The sequence below is a fragment of the Patagioenas fasciata genome, chromosome Z, assembly GCF_037038585.1.
Source record: "Patagioenas fasciata isolate bPatFas1 chromosome Z, bPatFas1.hap1, whole genome shotgun sequence".
Classification (NCBI taxonomy): domain Eukaryota; kingdom Metazoa; phylum Chordata; class Aves; order Columbiformes; family Columbidae; genus Patagioenas; species Patagioenas fasciata.
Window position 1 is genome coordinate 77,013,010 of NC_092560.1, and position 16,512 is coordinate 77,029,521.

The 16,512-nt window shown below is 49.8% G+C and overlaps 1 protein-coding gene across 1 annotated transcript in view; it reads left to right on the forward strand.

Moving 5' to 3' along the window:
- The window catches only part of NOL6 (nucleolar protein 6), a 28,925-nt gene extending 12,823 nt beyond the window's left edge, over positions 1–16,102 (forward strand). The window contains exons 21-26 of the mRNA XM_065860590.2: positions 995–1,092; positions 2,287–2,411; positions 2,571–2,660; positions 5,179–5,376; positions 14,401–14,502; positions 15,718–16,102. Of these exons, the coding sequence (XP_065716662.1) occupies positions 995–1,092; positions 2,287–2,411; positions 2,571–2,660; positions 5,179–5,376; positions 14,401–14,502; positions 15,718–15,867 (763 nt within the window). The 3' untranslated portion in view covers positions 15,868–16,102. The remainder of the gene's footprint in view (positions 1–994; positions 1,093–2,286; positions 2,412–2,570; positions 2,661–5,178; positions 5,377–14,400; positions 14,503–15,717) is intronic.
- The last annotated feature ends 410 nt before the right edge of the window (positions 16,103–16,512 follow it).

Genomic DNA, 16,512 nt, shown 5'->3' on the forward strand with positions numbered 1-16,512 from the left:
ATGGAGATTATCTATGCTGCAGGGCTGTGGCTTCCCGGCTCAGTGCACTGTAGGGAGGGGAAGGAGATAAGGATGGGAGCAAGTTTTGTCATGGCCTCCTGGTGCTGGTGGCACAACTGTGGGGTGTCCTGTACCTTCTTGAGGACTGGTGGGGCCCCTTGTCCTGCAGGGGATGGCTGAGAGAAGCAGAGGTGAGGGCTGCGTTGTGGCTACCAGCATGCTGGGGCTACTGGGTTCCCTGGAAGGGATGTTACTGTGGTGCTGGTGGCTGCAGCCTCTCTGCTGGAGAGGACTCCTGAGGGAAGGGCAGGAGGCTGGCTGCTGAAAGCTGAATTGAGGTATCATGTTGGTAAATAACCCTGCAGTGCCAATTGCTTGCTGGCTCCTGGCAGGTGGATGGAATCTGGCCCAGAGGGAGCAAAATGAGGTTAAAGGGACTGTTATTGCTCTGTGTGGAGCCAAAAGGTTACTTTGCCCTGCACTTGGAGTCTGGTTTCCTTCCCCAAAGTAGCCAGGATTAACAGCCTGATGCCTGGAATGCTTTCCTCTCTCCTAAAATACCCTGCTAGCAGGAGCTGCATTGACCCAGCTGTCTGGCTTCACACACGTGTTGTGTCATAGGGGAAGAGGCACAGTGGGAGCTGGGCTGGTGCTGTTCAGAGCTGCACTGGAGGTGGGACCAGCCCTCTCTCCACCTCCCTCTTGCTCCAACCCCAGGAGTCTGGGTCAGGGGAGTGGTGGGAGATGGGGTGACCAGGACAGTGTTATGCTTTTTGCTGGTTTCTTTTACTTGAGAAGGGAGGAACAAGGGTGAAAGGCTTTCCCTGGGGATTTAGAGAAGGGGAAGAGACTCGTGCTTGTTCTGGATTTCCCTTTCCCGCCACAGACATCTCTTGGGCTACGTGTGGGCTGGGCATTGCTAAGTTGCCTCCAAGCCCCTCTTGCTGCCAAGAGAGCAAATGCTGGTGTTGAACAATTTTTGTCTTGTCTGCAGCTCTCCTCAGGTTGGGTTCCTGCGCTTCCTCAACCTGCTGGCAACCTTTGACTGGAAAAACAGCCCTCTGATCATCAACCTGAATGCTGGCCTCACAGGTGAGCAGGTAGCATGGAGGAGAGCCATGGCATGAGGGTCTTGAGCCCTGTTTGGTCAGTGCCTGGCTCTAGGGGTCTTGGATACATGGGGGTGTCACAGCTTCTGCTGAGGACGAGGAGATTTTTCCCTCCCTTACTCCTGTCCTGCCTTGCTTTGGAAGCCTTCTGCTCCTTCATAATTGCTGGGTTTGCTTGAGGCTTTGGCCTGGCTCTTGGGGGCCAAACCTTCAGTTGTGCTGGGAGAGCAGTCAGGCTCTTGAATGGGAAGCTTCAAGGCTCCTGCGCTGTGTCTGCTTTGAGAGCACTGCTGTGCCACTCACATCATTGGGAGGATCCTCAGTTTCAAAACCTGCAAGGGAAAAGGGCTGCAGTTCTCCAGATTTCATTACCTCCCAAGCATTTAAAGTTTCCTGGTCAAGGTCTCTGTTTTCTAAAGGAACATGTTGGTATGTCCAGGTAGACCTGCAGTCCTTCTCTCTTCCTGGTGTTTTGTCTGCTGACCATCTTTTGGACACATGCTGTCTTTCCCCAGGAGCAAGGAGAGACCAGGGGATTGTCTTTGGTTTGGGTGGTGATGAGGTGGCGGAGCTAGCTATGGCTGGCTTTTGAAGGTGATTTATAAGAAAAGGTAAAGCTGCTTGGTAGTGGTGTGTGCAGCGCTGGAGGGAGCAGCTGTTTCTGTGGGTTTCAGCACTCTCTCAACAACTTCTTTTCTGAGACAGAGAATTGGGTTTTGGAACCCGATACTTTTCTACTCTTCAGCTTTTTCAATGAACTAAATAGGACGTGTTTCTGGCCAAGAGCTGGTTTTTCCACATCTGGGGCAGGAGGCAAGTAAAAAGCTCTTTGGGTACAAACTCTGTTATAAGCTTATGACATGAGTTCCCAGTCAATGTCAGAGTCAGTGCCTGCTGTGTCTTGAGCCACGTCTGGGCTTACCTGGGTGGGTTAAGAGCAAAGGTCCATCTAGTGCTCCATCTTACTTTCAAAACTTCCTGCAGGTGCATGCTGAGGAAGCATGAGAGCAGAGCAAGCTCATGGTGATAGAAATCTGTTTGCGTGTGGACTGTGGGATCAGGGGGTGGGAGAGGATAAAGCCTGTTGTGCCCTTTTCTGGGCTGCAATACGTGGGTGAGAAGGCTGGAGGGCTGTGGTTGGGGCAGAGCATCTCACCCATCTGCCTGCAATCCCCAGATGCTGACTGCACAGAGATCAAGAACAAATTTATGGCTGCTCGCTCTCGCCTTCCTGTCATGTTCATCGCTACCCCCAAAGACCAGTGGAGCTCCATGTGGACGCAAGAGAGACCCTCAGCACAGGTGAGCTGGACCCTCTGTCCTTGCCCTGTGCTGGGTGCTCGCTTGGGGCAGTTCCCTGCTCCCAGTGCTGGAGCCAGCACCAGTGGCCGATGTGTGAGCTGGGTTCCTGCCACATCCAGGACTGCCAGGTTTCACCCTCTGGCTTTCTTCCCTTCCCAGATCCTGCAGCGCCTTCTTGTGCTGGCTTCTGAGTCCCTTCGTGCCTTGGAGGAGCAGCTCATGGACCCGCTCAACAGCCAAGATGTGAAGGTAACACCCCAGGGTGCCAGCACAAGGATTTTCAGGCTCTGGCAAAGCATACTGGTCATTGGTGGTGATTGCTGGGATCTGTGGTTTGAATTCAGGCTGTGGCCACATGTGATTGCCTCAGGAGGCAGAGCAGCAAGGATGGGAGCTGCAAGGCTTGGGCGTCACTGTGCTACCCCGCCTCTGGTGCACCCCACTCTGGATAGCAGCTTGGGGTAGAATATAATTGACTGGGGAAAATTTACTTTGAATTGAATTGGTCACATGTCTCTGGCTGGAGCAAGTGGTATCTTTGGGATGCTCTTTCTTGGTGTAACTACAAATCTGGCTCGTGTGCTGGAGTCTAACTAAGCCCAGGAGGCAGAGGCTTTGATAGGACACTAGCAGTCACTTCAAGATGATGTTATTTTGATTTGAGCAGAGGAGCAAGGCCTTATATAGTTTAACCCTCTTCATTTTCTCTTATAAGTTAAAACATCCATTACTCAAATAGACTTGGGAGATGCAGACAGTTTTTTGCTCTTTGAGGGGGAGATACGTCTGTTTTGGAGAGGAGCTGGCTGGCGTACCAAGTAGTGGCTTAGGCAGTTGATGCTGAGAGGACTCAGTAAGCCAAACAATGATTAGATATGACAAATTCACATTAGAAAAATACCCCACATATAGTGGTTTTCTTTTTCCTACCTAGGCAATATAAAAAGGATTTATTGATGTTGCTTTCAGTTCTGCTGCATTTTGCGCTGGTGGTATTTCAGAGGTGAGATCTGCTTGAGGTGGGAGCAGTGTGTGTTGCTGAGATGTGGTGGGGTGAGATACTGCACACCTGAGATGTACCCGCTGTGCTGCAGTCGCAGTGTGGACCCAAGACTGAAACCCAAGAGGTGCAGTGTGAGCTGGGTGGTGCAGTTAGCTCCTGAAACAAGCTGTCCCTATGTGTAGCATCTTCCCATCCCCTTGACTCACCCTCCTTGGTCCTCCTTCCCCCTCCTCTCGTCCATTGCAGTGGACTCCTTTCTCATGCCCAGGATGTCCCGCTGGTCTGTACCAGCATCCTCCCAAGCCTGCAGCTTTCTTTAGGGATAAATACACGATGCTGTTTCCAGGGCTGCTAATCTGTAAGCAGAGCATGGGGATGTGAGGAGGGAAGAGCCTTTCCATTGCAACCTGGAGTTGCCTCCCCTTCACATGTATCTAAGAGGGTGTTCCAAGCTTTTTTGTCTGCATTTGAGTTCCCTGGGGACATGTTGGCTCTCACGTGGATGCAGACATGGGTTTGTGAGGTCTGTTTCTTTGCTCCCAGGGCTTTACAATAAGCCATGGACTTGGTCAGCTGGGTGGGAAAGGAAATCTGTGTGGACCAGAGCTGAGACTCAGTGCTGGTGACTGATGTTCTACATGTGTGTTCTCCCCAGCCTGGCTGTAAAGCAGCTCTGAGCAGTGGATTTTCTGCCAGCACCATGTTGGGTGTTGTCCCATGCCTCTGTTTGTGTCCCTGCATCATTTATTCCATGAAAACATACACATAGTTTTATGGTTTTTTTTCCATTTTAATGCAGCACTGTCCACAGTGCCAGATCCTGCTGTCCAAATATTTATGTGTCTGGGATTGCTCCCATCCATTAAAGGGGCTTGCTCTCATCATCCTCTGTCTGCTTGGTGGAAGATGCTGTCTGGGGCAACTCCTGCTGGACAGATGGGACCATGCTGTTGTTGCACAACTCCTTGTGTCCCCTGGGTATTGTTTGGCTCCTATTAGCTTCTTGACTCCCCTCTTTGTTCTGAGACCCTGCCACATGCAGTACAGTTACCTGTCTCAGCTCACCATCTGTCTGTCTCTCGAATGCCCACCCAAAGGTTATGCACTCAGGTGGACTTCCTGGCTTCTCTGGTCAGGGCTGGAGAGACGACCACCTTGGACCTGTGGAAGGTTCTTCTCCAGGGACTGTCCCCAAGTCCTGGCAACAGCAGTTAGATTTTTGTGCTCACCTGGGAAAGCAATAGGGTAGGGAGCGTAGTCCTTGTGGCAAGATGTCTGATGTGGGTTGGGAGTGTCTCCTCTAAGGTTTGAGCTTGCTGTACAGTTGGGCTGTGGCAAATGAGTGTGTCCTTCCTGATGCACTTTGGTGGTCCAGAGAACATTTAGCCTGCCCAGTAGGAGATGGCCATGGGGGAACCACCTTGCTCTCCACAGAATCCTTGTTACAGCACTTGCATGGGGTGTAGGGGAGTGAGGGTCAGATCCTCCTGATGTGAACAGAGCCCATACTGGATCAGGGACTTCCCTGAGCCCAGGAGTGGAGTGGCCTGTATGGGTTGGAGCTCCCTGTGGCTCCACCACAGTTATGTTCTTCCTGTGGATGTTTTGGCAAACTTCTCATTTATCTCACAAAAAATTTGGCTTTGGTTTACTGCATTGTAAGGAGAAGAGAATAAAATGCAAGCAAGAACTTGGAAAACGTCTGTGATCTCTTCTGCTTTCTTGTGTCCTATATTGAGTAGCACTGGTCTTTTCTCCCTGCAGATGGTCTTCCGCCCTCCTTTGGACCTCTACGATGTCCTGATCCACCTGAATCCAAACCAGATTCCTCGACATCTGGAGGGTGTGGACCGGCCACTAAAGTCATTTACCCGGGGTGTGGTGAAGAACAGTGCTGCAGTGAAGATCCTCTTCCCTGTGGTGGATTATGACCCTGTACAGTGCTACCTCCAGGAGCTGAGGGTAAGCACAGCCCTTTGGGGAGGCACAGGGGACAATCTGCCTGAGAAGGAGCTGCGTTCTGTTATTTGTGTCGTTAATTGCTTGCCACTGCAGGAGCTCGTTTATGACATCTTTTATGTATTTTGCATGAGATAGTCTCTCTTTGTGTGCATCTGAAATCACTTCTTCAGCAAAAGACCTGGTGATTGCATCACCCGTTCCATGGAAATGGGAGTGCTGCTAATGTGAGAATGGCCACGGATACAAAGCACCTGGAGCTTTTGCTGAAGAGTATGATATTTCAGTCCAGAAGTGTCTTTAAGCCATTTGTCTCTAGTCTGTCAATTTATTTTTTTCATGGCTTCTTGTACCAACTGGGGTACCTGATGGATGGTAGGTACCTGTATTTTCTGGGGGGAGGTACAGCAATCCATGGCGTGATACCAACAGGGCTCCTGCTGTTAGGCTGATGGTTGTGTGAGCCATAGAGGCTGAATATTGGTCACAGAGTGGTTTCTCTGGGGATGGTTACGTGCATGGTGGCAGAGGAAGTTGGCAATGTGGGTATGTGGAGAACATCAGTACCGAAGTTATCAACCCAGTGCTTTTCCACCGTGTAGCCATGCCAAAGTCTCAGCAAACTGGGGAGATATGCAAGATGCTGGGTGGCAGTGGTGATCCACACTGAATCTGGACAGGCAATACTTTGCGGATGTGCAGCCTCTGCCTCTTTGTTGCTAGTGTACAGTAGCTGAATAAAATGTTCATGTGCAGAGAGGTGGGGCTGTGATGGCCTTTTTTCAAAACCTGGCTCGACTTTCAAGTGCCATCATCCCTTACCGACAGAAGTGCTGTCAGCAGTGTCAGAACTGCTGTAGGAACTGTAGGCTGGCTTTGGCAGGGAGGTGCTGCAGAGGGCTCTGCCCCTTGTTCCCCACTCAGGGCAGAGCCAGCTTTGACATTAGTGTGGGCTGCGCAGAGTCCAGCCCTGTGAACTGCCAGCTGTGTCTGGGGATGGAGATTTACCACCATCCTGGCCCAGTGTTTGATGACCACTGTGAATATTTTTTTCCTGTTATCTGACTGGGATTTCCGTTGTTGCAGCAAGTGTTGACTCCTCAGGTCTCTGGCAGCTGAGCTGTGCTAGTGGCTACTTGCTGGAAGGCGGTACTGGAGCTGGGGGTGCTCCAGCTTTAGCTGTGCTCTTGCAGCTCCTGGCTGGTGCTCCCGGGCAGCAGGGCAGGTCTGAGGTCTTTCGTCTTGTACTTCTCCTGACTGATGCACCAGGAAGGCTTTGTCCACCTTCCCATATTCTTCTCTTGCCTAAAGCTTTGGTATCAGCTTCTCTCCAAACTTGCACTGGGGAAGGAGTAGTGCCAGCAAAAGAAAAATAGATTTTTGGGTAGCATCTCTTCCTGGGATGCCTTGTGCAGGCTCTGCAGGTTTTAGCGTTTGCTGGCCCCCAAGTTGGCTAATACTACACAACCACCGAGCGTTTTGCTGCTGCTACCAGGCTCAGCAGTGGTGGCAGCTGCAAGGAGGGACAGCAGAAAGGGTCAGATCTTGCCTCCTTGTCTGTTGAAGGAATTGCAGAGGTGCTTGAATTAAAACTCCAGTTCAGGCTGGAAGATGCTGGGTCCTCTTTCACTTTAACCCAGGTATCTCAGGAGGTGACGACAGAAAACATGGAAGGGTTTCTTTGAATGTTTCTCAAGCCTGGGCACAGACCTGTTACCTCCCATGCTGCCTGCCAGCTGCTGTTTGTGCTGATCTCTGCCCAGTCTATGGGAATATGCTGTGCCTTCAGTAGAGCTGCTAGGTCTAGCAAGGTGTGAGCTTGCTCCTTCTGTCTGGGACAGATCGAGGGATGAGGCAAGGAAGTGAGGGATGGGGATGCATGCAAGACATCTCTAAGTTGAGGAAGATCTCAAAATTGTCCTACAGTTTCGCTGCAAGTAGTGCTGCTTGTTTAACTGGAAAGTCATGGAGGAGAAGAAAGAGGGGAGAGGAGATGCTCAGTGCTCTCCTGCCTTCGAGAAGGACCGTGATTTTGAAGCTGGAGGTCCCGCAGGACACATTGCTGAGAGTATGTGGGGCTTTCTTGAGGTCCTGGATATCTAAGTAGGAGGGGAGAAGCACCCTGCACAAGACTTAAGGGAGCAGGAAACACAGCAGCTGGGAACCATTCACAATTTCAGTCTTTCCTGCCATCTATCCGAGCAGGAGTATCAAGACCAGCCCCTCTCATCTGTTACCTGTATGATAAGGATTTAACCTACCACCATGAAACCTCAACCAGGAGGCACAGATCTGGGTAGGAAGTGAGTTCCTGAAGCCTGAAGTCCTCCTCCACCTCGTGCTGGAAGCCAGAATTAGAGCTGAATGGAGCCTTTCACAGCTGCCAAGGAGCTGGAGGTGCCTGCGTGCATGGGACTGGAGCCGCGGTGTCTCTGGAGGGGTCAAGACTAAAGCAACTCTAATGGGGACCTGACACGACACTGACTTGGTGTGTGAAGAGGACCTGGAGACTGTTGGACAAGCTGATGGGGACAGCAGGCTCCTTGGGGAGGCTGTTAGCAGGCTTGCAGCAAATCTGGCTGTATGTCTCGGCAGGAAGCTCATCAGGGTGTGTTGCAGTTTATAGGACTTCTTTGTGCCTCTGTTAAACTTAGTGTCAGCAAATGGCTTCAGAAGTGAAAGGTGTAGAAGAGACTTCCCTGGAAAGCAACTTTTATTATCCTTTAAGCAATTATGACTTAATTGATCCAGTCAATTATGACATCAAAACTGAATTTTTACTGCCTGTTTTCTCTAATGCTGGTAATAATAGACTCGGAATAGGGTTTGGTTGAGTTACAAATTACAACTTGTTCTAAATCCAGTGTGCTGACATCCCAGTGAAGAAACATGGATATGAGTGAAGGTCACATTGCCTTATTGGAAGCAGTGTTGTGCTTCCTTGGTGTCTCTCGTCCTTTGGCCTGAGGGTGCCCAGGAAGGAACAGAGCAGGAACTGGTCACAGGTTCCTCTGAAGAGCAAGCTAGGGGCTAGAGAGCCTGAAGTCTGCCTTTGCAGCCCTGGCTGGGCAGCTTTTCCTCATCTTGAAGGCTCTGATAGGTACAGCTGTATTCCCTTGCAGCCATCATATTGAAGATATCTTGCAGTACCAGTTCACTTGGCTCTTGTAGCTTCCGGGTCAGTAGCAGCCAGACCTGAAGGGGCTGATGAATATCTCTTTCTGGGAAAACAGGTGTTTCTTCTCCTGGAAGAGTGACAGAGGTGATGCTGCACATGCTTTCCGATAACTCAGCTGCGTCCACCTGCGTTGAAAGTCCTCAAAAGTTGACTTTGCACTGTGGAGTCACCAGCAGAGCTGTCGGTAGAAGCTACCCCATCAGAATCATCCAGTTTGTTTTGCAGTGTACAGTGTTGTTGCCTAAAGGCAAGACCTTTGTGTTGGCTTTGTGCTTTGACCTGGCTTTGTTTGGTAGCCTCTCCAGCACCCGTGTGTTTCTCTTCCCCTGGGTCACCCTGGGGGTGACCCATATACAGTGAGAAGCTGGTGCTGGACATCAGTGAACATGAGAAATTTTGGATGAGAAGGCAACTTGGATGCAGAAGTGGCTGGCTTTGACTCAGGGTAATTTGCTCTCCTTTAATAGCGCAAACCACAGAATTGAGGAACAGGGTTGTAGGTGAGACTGACAGGGCAGCTGTGGTGGGTTTACAGCAATGGAGACATCTGCCATGCAGTGAAGCTGTGGGATTTTGTTTTCTTCTGTGGGCAAAAAAGAAACATCATCCTTTTCTGAGCTGGCCATGTGAAAAAGGGATTTAAATGGGGACAGAGTAACCAGTAACCCGGTAACCAGGAGACGCATTTTTCTCCTGTCCAAGCTGTTTACTACTGAAGAAGAGATCTCTTCTCAAATCAAAGGGGTTAGTAAGGCAGGAGCACTCTGGAGCTGGAGAATGGCTACATGCCTTCCCTAGGGAGGCTAATCAGAGGACAAAATGAAAGAAGAGGAGGTATTGAGCTCTTACTGCCTTGATTTTCTTTTTTCTTGCTTCAAGGAGACATGATGCAGGAGCTGGTTTGATCAAGTTGCTCTGGTTCCTGGGAGGCTCTGAGTAGAGATCAAAGTCTGATCCTGGAATTCAGATGGCAATTTCTTCAATTCCAGGACAGATAGAAAAGACCTGTTCTGGGAGTCTATCCAGATGAGAGGGCTTTGCAGACAGATGCTTTTGAGGGAAAGCAGGTTCCAGACATCCTGCAGAGAGGGCTTCCCTGGAGCTGCAGCCCATCACCAGCTTCCCCAGGGCCTGTGGTTCTGAGCACCTTGGTGAACATACCCTGGGTCTGATCCTGGCAGGGACTCCCTAGAAAAGCTAAAGTACTGTGTAAGTGTCTCAACTGAGGCTCCTGTGGGATCTCTATGACATGACATGGCTGGTCTGTGTCATGTCGGCTGTCGAGGTGCAGAACCCCCAGCAATTCACTGGACATGGCATGGGGAGACTTGGTCAGCACACCTTTGATCCAGGGTGATTTGGCTGTCTTCTAGAGCTCAAGAGCCAATCCAGATGACGCAGGAGTTGTGGATACACTTGCAATGCCCATCTGCATGCATTCAGGAGCTCACAAAGCCGAAAGGCTCTGGTCACCTCCACAGGGTCCAGAGTTGTTCTGTCATAGCAGGGGACATCGAGTGAAGCTACCTGAGCCCTGTCCATCTGTGTGCCTGTAGCACCTGTTAAAAAACCTGATGTTTCTTACAGTGGTCTCAGTGGGCCACTGGTTGTGAAGTGCCCTCTTCCACTGAGAGTTAAGCTTTTTCTGTTTGCACCTGTATGTCAGAGACCTCATGGCAGAGGAGCTGCCTGTCTTGTACATGGCAGATCTTTTCCTGTGCAGATGGGTAAGAAAATGTTTTCCTGCTTTACTGTACACATCCTTCCCTCTAAAGCGACGTTTGGCATTTCTTGCACCTTCAGACAAGACTGATATGGGAGACTTACCGCCCTTTCCTTTCTTCCTCTCACAGTGCAGGAATGTGTTTCTTGCTGCTGCATGTTAGGAAAGAATTAATGGTATTAAAAGCTCCTAGTGTCTTACACTATATAAGCTGTGGTTATGGGATGTAGCTGGGACTGGTGGAATCTTTTCAGGTCAGACTACTCCCTTCCTGTTTTGACTGACGGGGCTGACTCCTCTAATGGTAGCTTCCAGACAGGCAGAGACAAACTGGAAAAGCTGTGTGGGCCCTCATAGCATGGAGGAAACTTTCCTCCCTGGATCTGTGCCCTCAGAGAGGCAGAGGTGGCAGAAAATTCCCCAGCCCTACAGCTGTGGAGTAGCTATTTGACACTTAGCGTAGTGCCCAGGGTTGCAGGTGTAGGCACATGCATATGCATACACGTTTAGATATACATGTGTGCATCGAAACATCATCCTTTGTGCTCCTTGGGTAAGCTCAGAGGGCACTTGTGGCTGCATTTCTTCTGTGTTCTTCATGCCTTCCCAGAGGTCCTGTGGGATTTGTCCTGTAGGAAGTGACTGAAGACTTTAGTCTCAGATATTTGGGCAGACTGGTGGACAAGGTGTATTTGCTGATGCAGCCAGGAGAGCATTGGTGTCATTTTTCCTTGCCATACTTTGCCACTGCCCCAAAGCCCGGGACAAGGATGTGCATGTGGCTCTGATGAGGCACTCAGAGGTGTGAAGGTTTGGATGGTTTGAAATTCCTTTTACCAGCTGAATCCCAAACCTTACACCCAGGTTTTTTTTCTCTGTTAAAACCCCTCTGACACAGAAGTAACCCCAACGTGGTTTTCTTGACAGTGTTCCTTGCTCTGTTTGGGTGTGGGGGAAGACTTTGTGTTGTGTAACCTTTGAGCATCAGGGCCAGGTCACAGTAGGATAACAAGGACCATGAAGTATTAACCAAAAATGTAGTAGTTCAATGCAAGTAGGTGGATTTTAATATGCTTTTATACTGGTAGATCCTTCGCTGAGAGCACTTAAAATATTTTAAGTACTGAGTGAATTTTGATTGACCCATTTGCCACTTGAACTGCTGTTGCAGCAGGAAGAACTGCTACGTGCCGTTTGGGTGCAGAGAGCTCCCCAAATGGCTCCTCTTTTTCCAGCAGCTGTGATGCAATGAGCCTGATCTCTGGATATAAGTAGGAGCAGTGAAAAAAAAAAAAAAAAGGGTGGATAAAGGGTTAGGTGAAAATACCCCACCCCTAAACAACAGCAGTGTGGTTGCTTAACTAACAATGAGCACTTACCTTGTTGCAAAATCCACACTTCTGTCCAAGCGGCTTAATCCACTAATCCTGTTTAAAATTAGGGGTTTGCATTACTTGACACCATTCTCCATCCTTCCATTCTTGCAACCCAGATGGCTCCTTACAGACCTTAAGCTAATCTTCCAGGTGCCGTGGTACCCCTTCCCAGGATGATGAGGCTGCTGCGAATTGCAGCCCTGAGCTTGCAGGTCTCTCGTGCTTCTGTGAGCTGGGAACCCACTGTAGGTTTTGCTGATGGCAGCGATCCTTCTGAGCAGGGAGAGCTTTTCCTAGGCGTTCAGAACTGGATCGCAACCAAAGGTACAGCAGTTTGAGGAGGGAGTAGGGCTTCAAATGAGCTCCCTGTCTTTTCTCTTAAACTTTCCCTTGAGGAAGGTGTTTTCAGGCTCAGGCAAGCCGGTGGCACTGAGCGCGGGATGTGGAAAGGGAGGTGAACTGTTTGCTTTTACTGCCAGAGCCCCTGTGCAAACAGAAGCACGGTGACTAACACACCAGACCCTTGCAATGTTGCAGTTTCCCACGAGATGAATGTGCTTCTCCACAGCTCTATGAGGCTGCCCTGAAGCGCATCACGAGGATGGTGCTGGGAGCCACGCAAGTGCAGAAGCTTGCGTTTTGCTGGGGTTTTGAACAGCATGTCATCCTCTTAACATCTGCTCTCTGTCTGGTTAAAAGGTGCCGGGTATCAAGTCAGACAATGGTTTTACTGGGAAATGAGCTGAGCCTGGGAGGAGGGCTCCTTTCCCACCAATGCTTCTGGCTCCTGTCCAGCGAGACATGCCTGTAAAACAAACTACCTTTCTCGTAGGGAGCATTGTGTGGCACTCAACCTTGCCCTCTAGATTTGTGGGGCTTTTTGAGGTTCTCACACGCTGTGCTCCCCTCTGGTTCAGAAAGCCACACATTGGCGGTCAGCGTGCCCTGAGCATCTTTCCCTCCCTCCTGCTGTTCGCTTTTCGGCAAGAGGAGTATTCCTAGTGGACTGCGCTCTGAGCGTAACCGGTGCCTCTCAGCTGAGAAATGTCAGGGCAAGTTGCCTCTTTCTCAATGTATTTTTAGACAGTGTTTTTTTCTTGCCAGTTTGGCACGATGATACCTTGACCAGCCTTGACCCCGCGATGATCGCATGAAGTGGGATGAGCTGGAAGGTCTGAGGATCTTCCCAGCTTGATGGTCTAACTGTATTTCCCACTGTTTATGATACTTCAAGTCTGAACTCATAAATGTGGCTCTGGAGGTTGCAGACAGCACGACCCCACCCTGCTTATCAGGTCTTTACTCCTAAAATACCACCCCACCCTTTGGGATCACTGATAATACCAACCCAATCCATGTTATTTTTCATTCTACTGCTATCCTGGTATGTCCATACAAGACCCCTTCCAAGCTTGCCTTGGAGGTTGGGTCTTTCACGCACATCCTCATGAAAACCTCATGATACAATGATGCCAGCAGAGACCTTTGCTTTGTAAGAGTGTGACTGAGTTGCAGACTAAGGGGATGGAGGAGAGGGATGAAGAGGGGGCAGAGGGTCTGTGTGTCTTGCAGTAGTTTGCTCCAGAGCTGCTGAGGCCATGTGCAGAAACTTGTCCTGTGCTGATGCTGGGGGCTGTTTGCCCAGTAAACCTGTGCTGTTGCCTGATGTTAGTCTCCACCAAGGTGAACAAGTGTCGGGGAGCAGCTTCTTGGCTGTCTTGCTCAGCTGCACTCGAGATGTGTATCTTCAGGTGCCAGCGTCTTGGGTGCTGAGCTGTAGAAACAAACTTGTGTTTGAAAAGCTGCTTGCACACAGTGTTGTTTACTTCTGCTGCAGCGTTCATCACCTGCCTTCTACAGTGCTGGGAATCCAGCTTGCGTGGGCTTGGGGAAACCAGACTGTGGGCTTCAGTCATCTATTTATGCAAGATCTCTTTTTGAGCTTTCCTGCCCAGCTCTGCCAGAGGATCTACTCATTGACACAGCTGCTGGAACACAGGGGCAAGGGGAGCAGATTCCTGCAGTGCCTCCAGTGAGCATTCCACCTCTTTGCACTTCATGGGACCTTCTGTTACTTAAAATTTCATCTGTTATGTTTCCTTTTGGACACTGTGTACTGACAGCAGATGGTTTGATACTGTGGTTGCACAGATTGCAGAGCTCGGGATGTTGACCTCCAGCAAAAGACCCTTGATTTGGGCTGGTCTTCACTACCATGTAGTGAAACATACTGTGGCAGGGTTGCCTGTTGGGCAGGGTCCACCTCTTGCCATCTGAGACACTGTGAGATCTTGAGCATGGCTGTTGGACGTTGGGATAGGACAGCTTGGTTTTGCCAGGTCCAGCTGATGAGGGACCATGGTGAGGAACACTCAGTGGGGTGTCACCTGAGGGATCCAATGTCCTAAACTTGGATGCTGGTTTCCGGGTGCTCCTGCAGGTCTGTGGGAGGTGATGGGTCTTTGTTTCTGCTCTCTGGGACAGCAAAAGGTAGTCAGCAATGAGGTCTGCATGAAAAACTTGAAGGCAGTGCACTGTATCCTTCACGGCTGGGGGAAAAGAGGCATCAGGAGGCACCTAGGAATTATCTGTGGGCTGCCAGTTGCTTTTCTTGTGGATCCCCTGGAAGAGCTGCGCTTTTGGTCCTGGCTGGTGTGGAGCTACTGTGTGTCCCTGTGTAAGGAGACTGAATCAGGGATGGGCTCTGGCTCCAGGATGTCTGGCACAACCTCTCTTTGTTTTCTACCCAGGATGCCTTCAGCGATCTTGCCTTGTTCTTCTATGACAAGCATGGTGGGGAAGTGATTGCAGTTTTGTGGAAACCTTTGAGCTTTCAGCCTCAGCCTTTTAAGGTGAGTTCCTGACTCTACTTTAAGCTTCGTGTTGTCTTTATGCCCTGAAAACCTGTGGCACTTTTTTTCTGCATTGTAATTGGTTTGTCTAGCTCTCATCAGCTGCAAAGACCTTAGACAAATGGAGCTCGTATTTCTGTCCCTTCTTGGAAAGGGTGAAACCAAGACAGGGCTGTGGCCACAGTGCCCCAAATATCAGCAGAACTGAGAAGGAAATATGTGTTCCCTGATGAGGCCCAGCACCATGATCATGGATCAGAACAAAGCTCTCTGTCCCAGGTGGTCTTCTGTGGTCCCTCCTAGGAGGCAGATTGTTTACCAAAGACTTTTGGTGTGTGCACCAGGCCATCCCATTCTTGTGGCTTTGGGTGTCTTACCCAGAAATACCCAACCTGCAAGAAGCTGGGGTTGCAAGCCTAGGTTCATACTGCCCAAGTCTTATTGATGTACGGAGATGTTTTCCAGCTACCTTGTGTGGGTTGGCAAGCTCTAGAGGGTGGTTAAGCTAGGTGTGAGGCATGCTGGAGTGATTCATGCTGCTTTCTATGAAGGAAAGACGCAAAGAAACCAGTGACTCATGGCTCAGAGTTGGCAGCTTCTTCTTCTGTCAGTCTCTGGATGATTTATCTCCCTTCTCTTCATGGCCAGAGGGCATTGGCCATTCAGTTCAGCTCCAGTTGTGAAACGCAGTTATTCACAGGGATGAAATGACAGGATGAGATGCTTGCATCTGAGCTGAGGGTGGCTTGATTAAACATAAGGGTTTTTTTTTCACTCATGGAACCAAAGATCTCTTCCCACTCAAGGTCTTGACACCCAACAACAGCAGAGCAGAGCCCAGGCAGCTGTCACTCAGGGTCACAGTGTGGTCCCTTTTGCATACCCTGTCTGCTCTGCTTACACAGGCTCCACCAGGCACCTGCCCACTCTTTTCCCATATCCACTATGCCCTTGGCCATTGCTTCTCTCCCTGCCTTGTGGTCTTTGGACTGTGGGTAAACACTAAAAGGGGCTGGAAGGTCCACTCTTGCAGATTTTTAGCTCTAATAATGGGCAATGATGGTGTTGAGAAGTGAAGTTTAGAAAACTGGGTGTGGCAGGGGTTGGATGTGATGAGACAGGACAACAATTTACTTCTATTTGGGGCTTGCAGAGGTCCTGAAACAGCTGTGAGCAGGTGCTCCCATTTGCACAATGTTTGTGTGTGTCCTGCAGGTCTCCAACGTGAAAGGAAGGATGGTGACAACTCTGAACAATGAGCTGGTCTGCGTTCCCAACGTGGAGGCAATTCTGGAGGACTTCGAGGTTTTGGGACAAGGCCTGGTTAAAAGCGTGGAAGCTCGTACAGAGAAATGGACTATCTGAGGGCACTGAGAGATGTCAGAGGGACCTGTCCTGAAGCAGAGTTTGTTCACTCTGGGACTGTTCCTTTTTATGTATCAGTCCTAGGAAAGGCTTTCAACTTTTTAAATCCCAGAACTGTGTATTTTACTCTATTTATCCTTATATGCCTGTTGAGAAAAGTGATGGGACCTGGTATGGTTTACAAGAATACAAATGCCTTTTTATTTTGAAAAAAATACAAAGTTGGGATAAAGTCTTTGGAAGTGCTCCTGTTTATTGCAGGAAACAAAGCTGTGTTCCCCTGAAAATGTCAATGCCTGAACATTCTGGCTGAGGTTTGCAGTGAGGAAAGCAGTTTCCTAGTTCAACAGAGGGTTCATGGCAGCTGTTAACCAAAGAAACACTGAGCCATTTAAAAATGACCAGGTTATTCCCTTCAGCGCTGGTGAGACACATCTGGCACGCTGCATCTGGTGCTGGGCTTGCCAGTAAAAGAGACATGAACATACTGGAGTGAGTCCAGTGAAGGGCAAAGAAAATAATAAAGGGGTTGAAGCCTCAGTCATATGGAGAGGGGCTGCAGGAGCTGAGGTTGTTCAGCCTGGAGAAGAGAGGGCTCAGGGGGAATCTCACCAATGTGTATGGACACCTGATGGGGCAGTAGGG